Source organism: Bufo gargarizans, chromosome 7 (genome assembly GCF_014858855.1).
Source record: "Bufo gargarizans isolate SCDJY-AF-19 chromosome 7, ASM1485885v1, whole genome shotgun sequence".
NCBI classification, from domain to species: Eukaryota; Metazoa; Chordata; class Amphibia; order Anura; family Bufonidae; genus Bufo; species Bufo gargarizans.
In genome coordinates, this window is record NC_058086.1 from 83118490 (window position 1) to 83133751 (window position 15262).

The 15262-nt window shown below is 42.7% G+C and overlaps 1 protein-coding gene across 2 annotated transcripts in view; it reads left to right on the forward strand.

Moving 5' to 3' along the window:
- Positions 1-14483, forward strand: part of HEBP1 (heme binding protein 1) — a 176210-nt gene extending 161727 nt beyond the window's left edge. Inside the window, exons 3-4 of one of the 2 annotated variants that reach the window (XR_006390840.1) lie at positions 5310-5579; positions 14172-14306. Coding sequence is in view for 1 of the 2 variants with exons in the window: in XM_044300748.1 (XP_044156683.1) it covers positions 5310-5490; positions 14172-14346 (356 nt within the window). In the remaining variant the exon portion in view is untranslated. Of the gene's footprint in view, positions 1-5309; positions 5580-14171 lie in introns of both variants that reach the window. The other variant, XM_044300748.1, reaches the window with a different exon arrangement.
- The last annotated feature ends 779 nt before the right edge of the window (positions 14484-15262 follow it).

The window sequence follows — 15262 nt, forward strand, 5'->3', positions numbered from 1 at the left end:
TCCTCCCACAATTGATACGAGATGATCAATCCGGTTTTGTGAAGGGCAGACAGGCCTCTGACAACACCAGACATTTGTTCGACCTTTTCAGTGTGGCTGAGATTAGAAACATCCCCATGGTAGCAGTTACGCTGGACGCAGAGAAGGTGTTTGACCGTCTCCACTGGTCATATGCCTTCTCAGTCCTGAAAGCGATGGGTTTTACCGGCGCCATCATTCATGCAATAAAAAGCTTATATTCTGACCCAACCACTAAAATATTTGTTAATGGAGTATTGTCTGACAGCTTTCAAATAACAAATGGTTCGAGTCAGGGATGCCCTTTATCCCTATTGATATTTATCCTAGCCCTTTAGCGCGACACATTCGCCTCTCTACCGATATAGAAGGTATAAAAATAGGAACCATCCCACACGTCATTTCCCTTTATGCGGATGACATCATTCTAACTGTCACTAATCCCGCTCACTCTCTGCATCATGCATTCTCCATTATCTCCCATTTCGGCTCTCTTTCCTACTACAAAATTAATAACTCAAAATCACAGGCTCTCCCCATTAACATACCAATAGAAGAACTGAGACTCTTAAAAGAAATGTTTCGATTGGCAAATTTTCTATCTTCCATACCTGGGAATTAAACTTACACATCCTTGCTCTCACGCATACCAGCATAACTACGTACCCCTCCTTACCACTATGTCAAAAGACTTGCAAGTTTCAGCATGCAGTAAGTTTCTTGGGTTGGTAGAATCGCATCATTCAAAATGATGACGTTACCAAAACTAATATATGTCTTTCGAGCTTTGCCAATGCCTATACCCAACTCATTCTTTAAAGAAGCGCAGAAACTTCTCAATAATTACATCTGGAATTCAAAGCGCCCTAGAGTTGCTCAACCTTTAATGCTCAGAAGGAAACAGGCCGGTGAGGTTGGCCTCCCTTCAATTTAGGATTATTTCCCTTCTATTGGTGTCTCCTTCCTTAGAGATTGGTGGAACACTTCTACGAATAAATCTTGGGTCAGCATAGAATCCCAATTTGCACCAGAAGGCTCATTGAAAGATCTCCTTTGTCTAGCTATATTAAAGCCCAACATTATTACTCACCCCCTTATCACAGCTTTGCATGCTATCTCTCTATGGTCTCAGCTTCACCTATCCCAAGGCACTCCGAACCCTGTTAACCTGTCACATGTATCTATGAAGGCTTTGGAAAAATTAAAAAGGGATATCGACCTTGCTACATGGGTAGCTTCTGGTATCACTTCAGCTATTCAATTGATGGAAAATTCCACAATGGTAACATTTGATTGCCTCCGTCAGGCTCGGAACCTACCCATCTCCGAATATCTACCCATTCTCCGAATTTAACTTGGGCTCATTGGTTGTTACACTCACAATATGTTCTATAACCCTACAACTCACCCTTGGTTTTGGCCGCACTGCTGGACTGCTCAATTGACCTTCCAATATCCCCCTTTTATCCTCCTCCTTTCTAAGGTTTCTTACCTAGATATAATCTGTGTGTTTTTCTGATACTAGTGTTCTAACAACATGCTTAGTTGTTATTCTCATGAGGCTTATATGAGGGTACTCACCCTCACTGTTATACACCATTGGATATGTTATGGATTTGTAATTGTTCCATATTGTATTCTACATTTCTGTCCTCCACTTATTGAAATCGCAGAATAGTCAACACTGCAATTTTAAAACGAATAAAAAATGATTAAATACTAAAATACATATTGTAGGTCACTAATTTGCACACGCTACACGGAAGGTGTAATTTAAGTGATGAATTGTGTCTGTATATACAGTACAGACCAAAAGTTTGGACACACCTTCTCATTCGAAGAGTTTTCTTTATTTTCATGACTATGAAAATTGTAGATTCACACTGAAGGCATCAAAACTATGAATTAACACATGTGGAATTATATAAATAACAAAAAAGTGTAAAACAACTGAAAATATGTCATATTCTAGGTTCTTCAAAGTAGCCACCTTTTGCTTTGATTACTGCTTTGCACACTCTTGACATTCTCTTGATGAGCTTCAAGAGGTAGTCACCTGAAATGGTTTTCACTTCACAGGTGTGCCCTGTCAGATTTAATAAGTGGGATTTCTTGCCTTATATATGGGGTTGGGACCATCAGTTGCGTTGTGGAGAAGTCAGGTGGATAACAGCTGATAGTCCTACTGAATAGACTGTTAGAATTTGTATTATGGCAAAAAAAAAAAAAAGAAGCTAGGTAAAGAAAAATGAGTGGCCATCATTACTTTGAGAAATGAAGGTCAGTCATTGGGAAAAAGTGGGAAAACTTTGAAATTGTCCCCAAGTGCAGTCACAAAAACCCTCAAGCGCTACAAAGAAACTGGCTCACATGTGGACCGCCCCAGGAAAGGAAGACCAAGAAGAGTCACCTCTGCTGCGGAGGATAAGTTCATCCGAGTCACCAGCCTCAGAAATCTCAGGTTAACAGCAGCTCAGATTAGAGACCAGGTCAATGCCACACAGAGTTCTAGCAGCAGACACATCTCTAGAACAACTGTTAAGAGGAGACTGTGTGAATCAGGCCTTCATGGTAGAATATCTGCTAGGAAACCACTGCTAAGGATAGGCAACAAGAGAAAAGACTTGTTTGGGCTAAAGAACACAAGGAATGGACATTAGACCAGTGGAAATCTGTGCTTTGGTCTAATGAGTCCAAATTTGAGATCTTTGGTTCCAACCACTGTGTCTTTGTGCGACGCATAAAAGGTGAACGGATGGACTCTACATGCCTGGTTCCCACCGTGAAGCATGGAGGAGGAGGTGTGATGGTGTGGGGGTGCTTTGCTGGTGACACTGTTGGGGATTTATTCAAAATTGAAGGCATACTGAACCAGCATGGCTACCACAGCATCTTGCAGCGGCATGCTATTCCATCCGGTTTGCGTTTAGTTGGACCATCATTTATTTTTCAACAGGACAATGACCTCAAACACACCTCCAGGCTGTGTAAAGGCTATTTGATAATGAAGGAGAGTGATGGGGTGCTGCACCAGATGACCTGGCCTCCACAGTCACCGGATCTGAACCCAATCGAGATGGTTTGGGGTGAGCTGGACCGCAGAGTGAAGTCAAAAGGGCCAACAAGTGCTAAGCATCTCTGGGAACTCCTTCAAGACTGTTGGAAGACCATTTCAGGTGACTACCTCTTGAAGCTCATCAAGAGAATGCCAAGAGTGTGCAAAGCAGTAATCAAAGCAAAAGGTGGCTACTTTGAAGAACCCAGAATATGACATATTTTCAGTTGTTCACACTTTTTTGTTATGTATATAATTCCACATGTGTTAATTCATAGTTTTGATGCCTTCAGTGTGAATCTACAATTTTCATAGTCATGAAAATAAAGAAAACTCTTTGAATGAGAAGGTGTGTCCAAACTTTTTGTCTGTACTGTATGTTATAAATACTTAGTCGCCATACTCAACTGAAGAAGTACAAGAAGCTGAATATGGGGCAGGGGCCAGCCAGGGAGGGGAGATCGAGGTGCTGGTAGACCGCCGGACCTCGATGTCCCGTCCCCAATCGGCAACCACCCCAGGTTACAAGAAACCAAACAGCTCCATCTCAGCATTTAGGCCTGCGGGGATCATTGTATTGAACTCAAAGATTTTTCGCGACTCAGCTCTAGACATAAGGTTAGTTTAGATGGGTCCTTATTATGGTGCACCTTAAAATGCTGTGAGACATGCTGTGAAAATGCTACATATTGTTTTTGACATGGACATTCTAAGATGTATATTACATCCGTCGTGTCACAGCATAAACTATCTTTAATGGTGTAACAAAATGTGTTCTGGGTAGATTGTACTTGTGTATTATTATTTTTTTAGGGAATTGGGTATTTTGCAATTATTGCATCTTCCACATCGGTGGAATTCTATTGAGAATAACCAGTTGTTCTTTTGTGTCGTGTTTCTTTTTACTTTAGGTGCAACTCTTAGGCCTAGACTGGGTGCTTTTGTATATGTGATTAAGGGGGTATTGATAATATAGACCCCACTATCTTGTCTCGTTGTATATGGTGCCATTGTTTCTTTATGATTTTTTTCAACTGTGTGGTGTTGTTTCATCTTTTTTGTCCCTGGCATAAAAAAAAGTTTCTCGATTCATATTTCTTACTTTATGCAATGATTGTTCTTTTGCTTTCTATGGGTATTCTTTATCTAAAAATTGTTGTTTTAATTGACTGGCTTCATTTTCAAATTGTTCATTTGATGTACAGTTACGTTTAAGGCGTCTGAATTGACTCGTGGGGATATTCAGTAACCACCTAGGGAGATGGCAACTTGAAAATAGAATATAACAGTTCATCATTACAGGTTTGTGATAAGTGTCACATACAGTACAAATGTATGATCTATATTTTTTATGGTTAGGTCCAAAAAAAACACAGGTGGATCCCCCCCCCCTATACTCAACAAGTTTATGTATTCAAAGGGTAGTTATATGTATTCAGCTTGAACTTTTATATTCAGTTTGTGGTCGGATTGGCTATCAGAAAGGTGAACCTAACCTATCTAACCCCATCTACAACAAGCAGTAGAGTTATGCCATAACTGTTGTGGTAGGGCAGCCTAAAGGGGACCACCCTAATGAGAAGTGACTGTAAGAAGGTGTGGGTGGGTGGGTGCGTGAAATCAGCTGAATCAGCGTCAGCCTGGGCCCACAGGTGCCTATAAATAGCCTAGTACCCAGCCAGCCTGGCCTACAGGTGCGTATAATTAGCCTTGTAATCAGCCTCCCCTCCCACAAATGCAGCAATATATTGCTTAATACAAAGATCGGATGTATTCAGCGTGAACTTTTATATTCTACAAAAATTGGATTTATTCAGCATGAACTTCTGTATTCAGCAGAGGTTGGATGTTTTTAGCGTGAACTGCTATATCTAAACTTATGTATTCAGCAGAAACCTGATATATTCAGTAAACACCTGATTTTTTAATACGAAAAAAACTTTTTTTTTTCTCTCTGCAAAAGCAGTTTATTATCAGCAGGACTTTCTGATTTATAAAATATATTTATGACATTTCGTACCCAGACGAAGATTCTGTTTTGCATATGCAATGCTAATGCTTTCTGTCTGCATATATAAAATACAGCATTTATAAAATAAACCCCATTGTTACACTTTAAGCATGTTTATAATAGTCTTCTTTGCTTGTTCGTATTTATTTAATCTTTCAATCTATCACTACAATGAAACTGACTAGTTCTCTCCTAATTTAAAAACATTTTTTGTTCTCTTTAAAGGTGTAGGAATGGGAATGACATCCCCTGTTTCAATTATTAGTTATCCCACAGAGGAAGAGTCTCTCCAACCAAAAGTCAAGGTTGTACTTCGAATTCCAAGTCAGTTCCAGGCAGATCCTCCAATGCCGACAGATGAAAGCATTCAGATTGAGAACAGAGAAGGATTGACTGTGTATGCTATGTAAGAAGAAAACAAGAAACACAAAAATTGATCTATTCACCTTCAAGATGTCCTAACATATAATGAAACACTGATTGGATTGGTAAAAGGTGCAGATTTTTAATATAAACTACGGGGATCATTTATTAAGACCGGCGTTTTATACGCCGGTCTTAATAGCCCCTTTAGCTGGCGGTGGATCCGCCGAAGTTAAGTAGATCCTCCGGCCTCTACAGAATTTTGGCGTAAGCACCACTGGTCTAAATGTAAGCCAGCATCCATGCTGGCTTAAATTTAGACTATTTTAAAACAGGCGTAGTAAATGACAAATGATATGTACTTTTCGGCCCAGCCCCTTCCCTGACCACGCCCCCCCCCCCCCCTTTTTTAAACATGGCAAGAGCAGGGAAAAGTTGCAGATTGAGGCGCAAATAACTTTTGTGCCACAATCTTTGCCAGATATGCCCCCATTGTCTGATAGGTGCAGGTCCCAACTGGAACGGAACGGGGAGAGCTGTGGCTGGAGGACCCCAGATTTCCTGGGGTCCGTCCATCACAAAGCGCTGCTCCTATAGAAGTAAATGGGAGCGCACTGCGCATGCGTGGCCCCTGCTCCCATTCATTTCTATGGGGCAGGTGAAAATAGCCGAGCCAGCGCTCGGCTATTTTTGGCAGCCCCATAGAAATGAATGGAGGGCGGCTGCGCATGCGCAGTGCGCTCTCCGTTCATTTTCCCACTCCGTTCTCATTGTAGGTACGGGTCCCAGAGGTGGGACCTGCACCTATCAGCCAATAGAAGCATATCCTAGCAATATGCCCCCATTGTCTGAGATAGTAAAACTCCTTTAACAGAAGTCTCTCTTTACTGTGCACAAAATAGCAGTTGTAGAACACCCAAACAAATATCTGTACACATTGTAAATTCTCCACAAATGTCCAAGCATGAGCTAAAAAGATGTTTACTGCAATGGGCCTCAGATTACTCTTTCTCTTGCTACAGTCTTTAATACTGGGATCTCTGGCTAGCAACCGTTATTTGTCACAATGTCTGCAATTCACACAAAGATGTGCGGTACCAATAATACTAATGGCCAAAATTGTACCTGAAGTGTGCAGAGTGTCTGAAGTTGTAAAAAGAAGAAGAGGACAGGAGGTGGCGCCTCATGTGTGATGCTGTTTCATTTGAATAATAACATAGAAAATAGTTCCGCTTACCAACACTTGTTATGAGGAGACAACAGCTATGTTTGGCTTGGCTGATATTGGGGTGCCTGCGCTGCTTTCTTGGTTGCTACCCGTGCCGTGGAAGCGGTGGCCGGGATAAAGTAATCCATATAGAAGGATGAGGAAAAAAGGGAACCTCTGTATTGGCGCTGTCAGCAGGAGTCAAATACCAGGTATATTGGTAACAGTAGATATTAATATTTATTTTCAGTCGACGCGTTTTAAGGGCGGAACGCCCCCTTCATCAGGACAGTAATCGGATGTTATCTACATACAGCGTTATTTGGGGTGGGAAAGGAAGGAGAGAGAGGGGGCAGATGCGGGCTTCTGCATAACCTTGTATGTAGACAGTGCAAGAAGAGGGTGCACTATATGTTAATAAACATTTGTGGACAGAAATTATGTAGAGGTTGTCTTTATTTAGATTATAAGTGGGCCGTATGGTCAGCGGTATGTGGATTAGACTTATGACAAGCACTATCCTGCTGTCTGCCAGTAATAAAGGATGCTGTGTGGGCTGAATGGGGAGAATTTTTGGTAGGGACATAGAATATATGTCCTGCTGTCTGATGATTTTACCAATAACAAGCTCGATCGTCACTGCATAGCAGGTACAATCGTGCTCTGCGCTTGTTATATGGAGGATGCTGCGGTGGGCTGGATGGAGGAGTGCGCTGGTGAGATCAAAGTGTCTCTGTTACATAAAGTTACAATACATCTGCTTAGTGTTGAACTATGTACCGGGTCTGTATCAGCAGAGCTGTATGCCCATAACCGAAGGCATATGGGTGGATGTGCTGCTCTTGTGAGTAGCTGCGCTGAATAAGGGGCCAGCTCAGAGGGGGGGGGGGATCTGAGTACAGATATGGCCACTGGTCGGGTGACATAATGCATACATTGTACATCATTATATAATACATGCAATATATATCACTATATAAGGTTCATACAGGTGAAATCACTTGATAAACAAACACTTGATAAAAAAAGAGGACGCGGTAACAGAATTCCTTAAAAATTACCCTGATATGTCAGAGCTGCTGCAGAAAGTGTGAGCCGTCTGTGCGCGCTTTCGGCGTTCTCACCCTGGTGCTGCTAGCCTTTCAGCGCTGCAGTGTAACTTTGGCCTTACCGCTTCATATTCGATGTGCCTACAAGGTGGAACTCGAGACTGTGCGAGCAGCAGAAGGCGATAGTGGAGTTTCAGCTGCAGCACGCACGAGTGAGTCGCTCTGCGGAACAGCACCACTTTACCACCAATGACTGGGCCTTCATGCGAGACCTGTGTTCTCGTTGCACTGTTTCAAGTACTCCACCAACATGGCCAGTGCCGATAACGCCATTCTCAGCGTTACTATCCCACTTCTATGCCTCCTTGAAAAAACGCTGCTGGCGATGATGGAAGAGGAGGTGGAGGAAGCGGGATCATTTCATAGGGTTTCCGGCCAGTCATTCACAAGTGAGGGTGGGTTCCTGCACCCACAAATGCCAGGTACACAATTGTCCAGCCAGGGCACAGTTCTGGAGGATGAAGAGGTGGAGGATGAGGAGGAGGAGGAACCGTGTTCACAGCAGGGTGTCGCCCAAACCAGCTCATGGCCATCACTGGTGCAGGGCTGGGGGGGATACAGAGGACAAAGACGATACACCTCCCACAGAGGGCAGCTTTTTGTTGCCTCTGGGCAGCCTGGCACACATGAGCGATTACATGCTGCAGTGTCTTTGCAACGGCCGCTGAGTTGCCCACATTCTAAGTTGTGCTGATTACTCGGTGGCCACGCTGCTGGATCGTTACAAGGATAACGTATCGTCCTTAATTCCGTCATTGGAGCGTGATCGTAAGATGCGCGAGTACAAGCGTGCGCTGGTAGACAAGCTGCTGGTGGCATTCCCACCTGACAGCGGGGGCACAGTGGAAGCACAAGACGAAGGCAGAGGAGGAGGAAGAGGTCGCTAACGCAGCTTGGGCACCACCAGCAACTTATAAGTTAGGGTTAGCATGTCCGAAATGTGGAAAAGCTTTGTCAGCACACCACAACAACCAGCACCACCAGCTGATATGAAATGTCTTAGCAGGAGGCATCATTTCAGCAACATGGTGGAGCAGTATGTGTGCACACGCCTACACGTACTGAATGACGGGTCTGCCCCCTTCAACTTCTGGGTCTCCAAATTGGGCACATGGCCTGAGCTTTCCCTTTACGCCTTGGAGAGGCTTGCCTGCCCTGCAGCCAGTGTATTGTCTGAACGTGTGTTTAGCATGGCAGGGGGCGTTATCACAGACAAGCGCAGCCGTCTGTCCATAGCCAATGTGGACAAGCTCATGTTCATTAAAATGAACCAGGCATGGATCCCACAGGACTTGTCCGTACATTGTGCAGAATAGATATGTATACCGGCCTTAGCCAGCCATTGCTATACTACAGAGACACTATTACAATTGCTCATTGCTGTATTTTGGATATTTCACACTCTTTTGGAGTGTACCCTAATACAAAAATTAAAATAAAAACCAAGAACCAGTGTTGGCGACCTCGTCCTCCTCCACTGCCGCTTCCACCTACACCGCTACGTCCACCGCCTCCTCAAACTGCTACTCCATATGGACCTCCACCTCACAAATCAAGTTTATTTTTTTTATTTGTACGTATTTTATTTTATGTCATTTCGCTAATTTGTCTGTTACATTTTCGGGTGAAATTCACCAATTATAGTGTGTGATATACCACTGCTATACCTAGTAGACAGGTAACATTTCACTAATTTGTCTGTTAAATATTCGGGTGAAATTCACAAATTTTTGGGTGTGATATACCCCTGCTGTACCTAGTAGACAGGTAAACAAATTTCACTAATTTGTCTGTTATATTCTTGGGTAAAATTCACAAATTTTTGGGTGTGATATACCCCTGCTCTACCTAGTAGACCTAGCGATTTTTGAAAAGCTGACAGGGCTGGCCGGAGGAGGACATGTGGTCGTAAAACTGATGTAAGGGCGCGCTGCAGGGCGCAGAAGGAAAGGAACGCCATATGGTTTTTGGAAGGCAGATTTTGCTAAACTGGTTTTAAATGTCATCTCCCATTTAAAGCCCCCCTGATGCACCCATACAGTAGAAACTCCCCAAAAGTGACCCTATTTTGGAAACTAGGGGATGAGGTGCCAGTTTTATTGATAGTATTTTGGGAGTACATATGATTTTTAATTGCTCTATATTAAGTTTTTTGTGAGGCAAGGTAACTGAAAAATGGCTGTTTTGGCATAGTTTTTTTTTTTTTACAAGACTCATTTGACAGGGTAGATCATGTGCTATTTTTATAGAGCAGGTTGTTACGAACGCAATGATATCAAATATGTCTACTTTCTTTGTTTGTTTGTTTCAGTTTTACATAATAAAGCAATTTTGAAAAATAAATTATGTTTTTGTGTGTCCATTTTCTGAACGTCATATGTTTTTTATTTTTCTGCCGATCATCTTGTGCAGGGGCTCGTTTTTTGCAGAAAGAGTTGAGGTTTTTATTGGTACCATTTTGGGGTACATAGGATTTTTTGATCATTCATTATTACACTTTATGGGGCAAGGTGACCAAAAAATTGGCTGTTTTGAAACAGTTTTTACTTATTTATTTTTACAGCGTTTATCTGAGGGGTTAGGGCATGTGACATTTTTATAGAGCAGATCGTTACGGACGTGGCAATACCTAATATGTATACTTTTTCTTATTTATTTAAGTTTTACACAATAATAGCATTTCTGAAACCCAAAAATATTTTTTTTATTTTTTTATTTTTTGGCCGATTGTCTTAAATAGGGTATGATTTTTTGAAGGATGAGGTGATGGTTTGATTGGTACTATTTTGGGGGTAATACGCCTTTTTGATCTCTTGCTGTTGCACTTTTTGTGATGTAAGGTTTTTTACACAGTTGTTATTTTATATTTTTATGGTGTTTATCGGACGGGGTCTATCATGTGATATCTTTATAGAGACGGTCGTTACGGACGCGGTGATACTGAATATGTGTAGTCTTTTATTTTTCATTTTTTATAGGAAAAGGCAATTTTTTTTTTAATTTTACATTTTTATTTATTTATTTTTACTTTCTTTTTTTTTCAATTTTTTTTATTTTTTATTTAGTCCCTCTTGGAGATCCAGTGGGGCTGATGGCTGTACTATACTTTGCAATGCTCTTGCATTATATATTATATAATTGGCGAATTATAAGGAACTGGTGTGGAGTTGGGGCATCACTTATTTGTACTCCATTGTGGCACAATCCAAAGCTTTTGAATTTAAATGACCTGAGTTGCAGCCAGTATTGGAGGACCAAGAATATTCAGTACCTGCATCAAGTGGTCAGTGGTGGACACATCTTGTCCCTTGCGGATTTAAAGCAAGGGGCAAATTTAGGTGAGGTGGCTTGGTATGCATATTTTCAATTAAGGTCAGCACTTTCTAGCACTGTGAATCGCTATCTTCTTATTATAGAAACTCCAGAATTTTTACACGATTTAATTTCCAAGAAAATAGTCACGAGAATTAAAGTATCTCACTGTTATAGACACTTAATGAAAAAGTTTTTTTCTGACGTTCTTTCACCAGGACAGAGAGCCTGGTCATCCTCGCTCTCAGCGACGGGCTCTCCGAACTGGGAGAATATAGGGGAAAGCTTAACATTGGTCTCGCACAATTTTAATCACGTTGTGGTACAATTCAATATTTTGCACAAAATATATGTGACACCTATATGGTTATATAGGAGAGGACTTAGTACCTCCTCTGGCTGCCCACGCTGTGGTGAACCCGAGGCAGATCATCTACATCTGTTCTGGGATTGCCCAATGGTGAGCAGGTACTGGAGATCGGTTCAAACCAACCTGGCTCGTAAACTCAACATTGTGGTTCCCTTCACTCCCAGGATATGGGTTCTGGGAGATTTATCGGAGGTTAATTATCAACCCGCAAATGGTCGATTGTTGATTAAGGTGATGTTTCTGGCCAGGCTTCTCATTTCTAGAGCATGGTTTTGCTCCTCCGCTCCAGATTGTAATAACTGGTTGGGTCTGGTTGAGAAGGTGAAAAGTTACGAGAAGATCTTGCATAAACAACGAGGCTCCTACTTAAAGTGGGAAAAATTGTGGAAAGACTGGGATATGATCAACTAATTTAAATATATATATATATCTTTTTTTTTTTTTTTCTCTGCAAGGTGGGGGGAGGGGGGGGGGTATGGTAGGGGATTTGTTGGGGGAAGATCCAATTTGTCCGGCTTTTTGTTTGTATGCAATGTATTAATGCAGAATGTGAAGCTATAATGGAGCATCTTTTGAAATGCCGGGGGCCGGCAGGACTTACCGGCATTGGATATTGGTTAATTCTTGATTAATCTAAATTATGGACTAATATTCTGGTGAGGGTTCGGGGCTCAGGACCTTGGGGGGTCCGGGCATCGGGTGGGACCCGGGATGCGGCTTTTTCTCTTGGACGTGAGTTTCTACCACGGGCAGTGAGCTGACTCGGGTGTGGTTTGGGTCCCGTCATTTGTCCCTTCTTAATGAACTGGAGCTTATGCTGGGCACGGTTCTCTTAATGAGACAGTGCTGGCTGGTTACGTTTTTTTCTTGTCTTCTCAAGTGCTGGAGATTGTTGAGTGACACTTTGATTTGTGTCCTCTCTTCACGAGATACCGCGGTGAACCCATGCGAGTTATGCTTAAACAGGCTATTATCATTTAATCCAACTTTATGGGGATGAGGCAGGAAATCCTGGGAGTGGGTTTTATACCACTGGGATAGAAGACTGCTGGACCCCCTTTTGTTCTTCTCCGGTTCTATGGAAGGGTGCGATTAAAGATCGCTATGAGCCTGCCCCAGATGGGATAGGTGTGTATCAGAGGACTCGCCCCACGGGTCTTGGTCCTGTCCGTGGCGCTTGCTTACGTCTGAGAGAGGCCGTGGCAGGTGCGTGTTCGCTGCTTGGCGGGCCCCCCGGGCCTCGGGCCTATGCTCCCTCCCAGTATAGAGATAATTATAATAAATAAGATGTCTCCTTCTATCTGTAATTCTAAACCCTTCAATGCCGGGTGGGTCCTGCTTCCCCCTCAGGCAGAGAGACCTCTATCTGAGTTTGGTCAATATCTATTTAATTATGGGTATTTGCATGAAATCATATTTAACTATGCTTTATGGACTAGAACTGACGGACACTTGGATCTTATTGCATTGTAAATGGTATATTGTCATGTATCTTTCTGTATGATAACTAAAAAAAATAAAATAAAAGTTTATATAAAAAAAAAAAAAAAGATGCCCTGTAGGTGACAACAGTGGACGCTTTTGCAAAGCGTCCTGTTGCCTTGGCACCTTGGCAACCATCGGGGCTGCCATCGCAGCGTGGTAGCCCCGATGGTGGAGAGAGGGAGCCCCCTCCCTCTATTAACCCCATGGATGCCGCTGCCGCGGCATCTATGGGGTTACAGCAGAGTGTCAGCATACAGCTGACACTCTCTGCTGATGGCGGCGGCTCAGGAATGGAGCCGCCACCATCAAACACAGCAGGGGGACCGAGCGGAGGGCAGCGCTGGAAGGGGGGGGTGTCACGGCCAGCATTGAGGAAGGTGGGGCGCAGGAGGAATGTATGGGGTGGGGAGGTGGTGGACTCAAGGAGAGGCGGACATCAGGGCACTGTGGAGACAGGTGGACACAAGGTGGGGCGCAGATCGAGGGGGCACAGATGGGGGGGCTGCACAGATCGGGGGTGGGTGGGCATGAGGACACTGTGATTTCAGGCTCTGATCTGCAGAGCGCAGATCAGAGCCTGAAATCGGCATTTTTTCACTGCCTCGATCCGATTGGTTAGTCTGCACAGACTAACTAATCGGATCGATTGCCGGCAAGGGGCCACTCTGATTGGTCCCTTGCCTGCATTATTGCACTGTATGCTGTCCGTGACAGCAGCATGGCAGGGGCAGAAGCTTTAATCCAAGCGCTTTGCAGCGCTTGGATTAAAGAGATGCCAGAACGTTTATATACGTGGTAGCTGCACGAAGTATGTGCAGCTATCACGTATATATACAGATTGCGGTCGGGAAGGGGTTAACCTCCTACTCTATATGGACCTCGTCCTCCTAGATTAAGATTATTATTTTATATTTTTACATATTTTATGTTATTTAAAGTCATTTCCCTATCCACATTTGTTTGCAGAGCATTTGCCATGCTCTTAACCACATTTTAATGCCATTTGCAGCCCTCTAGCCCTCCATGAAATTTTTAGAGCCATTTTAGTGCTCAAAAGTTCGGGTCCCCATTGACTTCAATTGGGTTCGGGTTCAGGGTCAAGTTCGGGTCCCGAACTCGAACTTCTTTGTGAAGTTCGGCCAAACCCGAACATGCAGGTGTCTGCTCATCTCTATTTGTGATGGGATGTCAATAAAATATGCAGATAGTTTACTATTCTCTCTCTCTGTTCTAATCTGCAGGCAGTTTGGAGGCTATGCTAAAGAAACAGACTATGTGTTGCATGCTTCAAAACTTCGTTCTTGTCTTGGACCAGAGGCTTCTTACCATAAAGACTACTATATCTGCTGTGGCTACGACCCACCCATGAAACCTTATGGAAGACGAAATGAAGTTTGGTTTGTTAAAAATACCTAAAAGAGCAGTATGCTTGCAAGAGAGTGCAGTAGTAACAGAATCAAGACTATAAATCAAACAATAAAATCAGAATCAAACAATAAATTGAAAGCTGGTTTCATTTTTTTGGGGCCAAAATAATTTTGGGCTCTAGATTATTTTTAGAATAAAACATTGATTATATTAAACTGCTACATTTGGTAGATATAAATAAGATGTAATAATGTAATAAGAGTATAAGACAATAAAGAACAATAGCAAAAGTCAATATTAATTTACTAATTAGAAATAATATCTGTAGTTCTGATGTCCATTATCATTTTTATGTTACTAGTAGCTTAAAAGAGTTTTCTGGGATTTTAAGATTGATGACCTATCCTCAGGATAGGCGGGGGTCGGACACCCAGAACCCCTGCCTATCAGCTGTTTAAACACAAGGCTTTCCCTTCATTGTTTTCCTCCTCGACAGCGCAGCAGCGAGCAGGTGTAATTACAAGCCATCCCATTCATTTCAATGGGACAGCTCGTAACCATTCAAGTGTATAGGATATTATTATATATATTATTATTGAAATAATGGGATGGCTTGTAATTACACCTGGTCTCTGCTGCAATGTCGATGGCGAGCAGGTAAACAATGAAGGGAAGGCTGCGCTCGCATGGAGCACAGCCTTGTCTTCAAACAGCTGATCAGCGGGAGTGGACCCCTGTGGCGAAACCAACCTCGTCACTGGGTTTTGGAGAGGGCTGTTTAAAAGCCTCTTGCCTCAGGATTATGACCCATAGTAACTTTAAAGGAGAAAACAGACCGGCCGCACAGCTTAAATCTGTCTGTAGAATTGTATTTTATGTTATTATGCGTTCGGTTAAATTGTATGTTATGTGAGGGCGCCCAGATAGCTAATATTATTGTATTCATGTATTCTGAGTGCCAGTC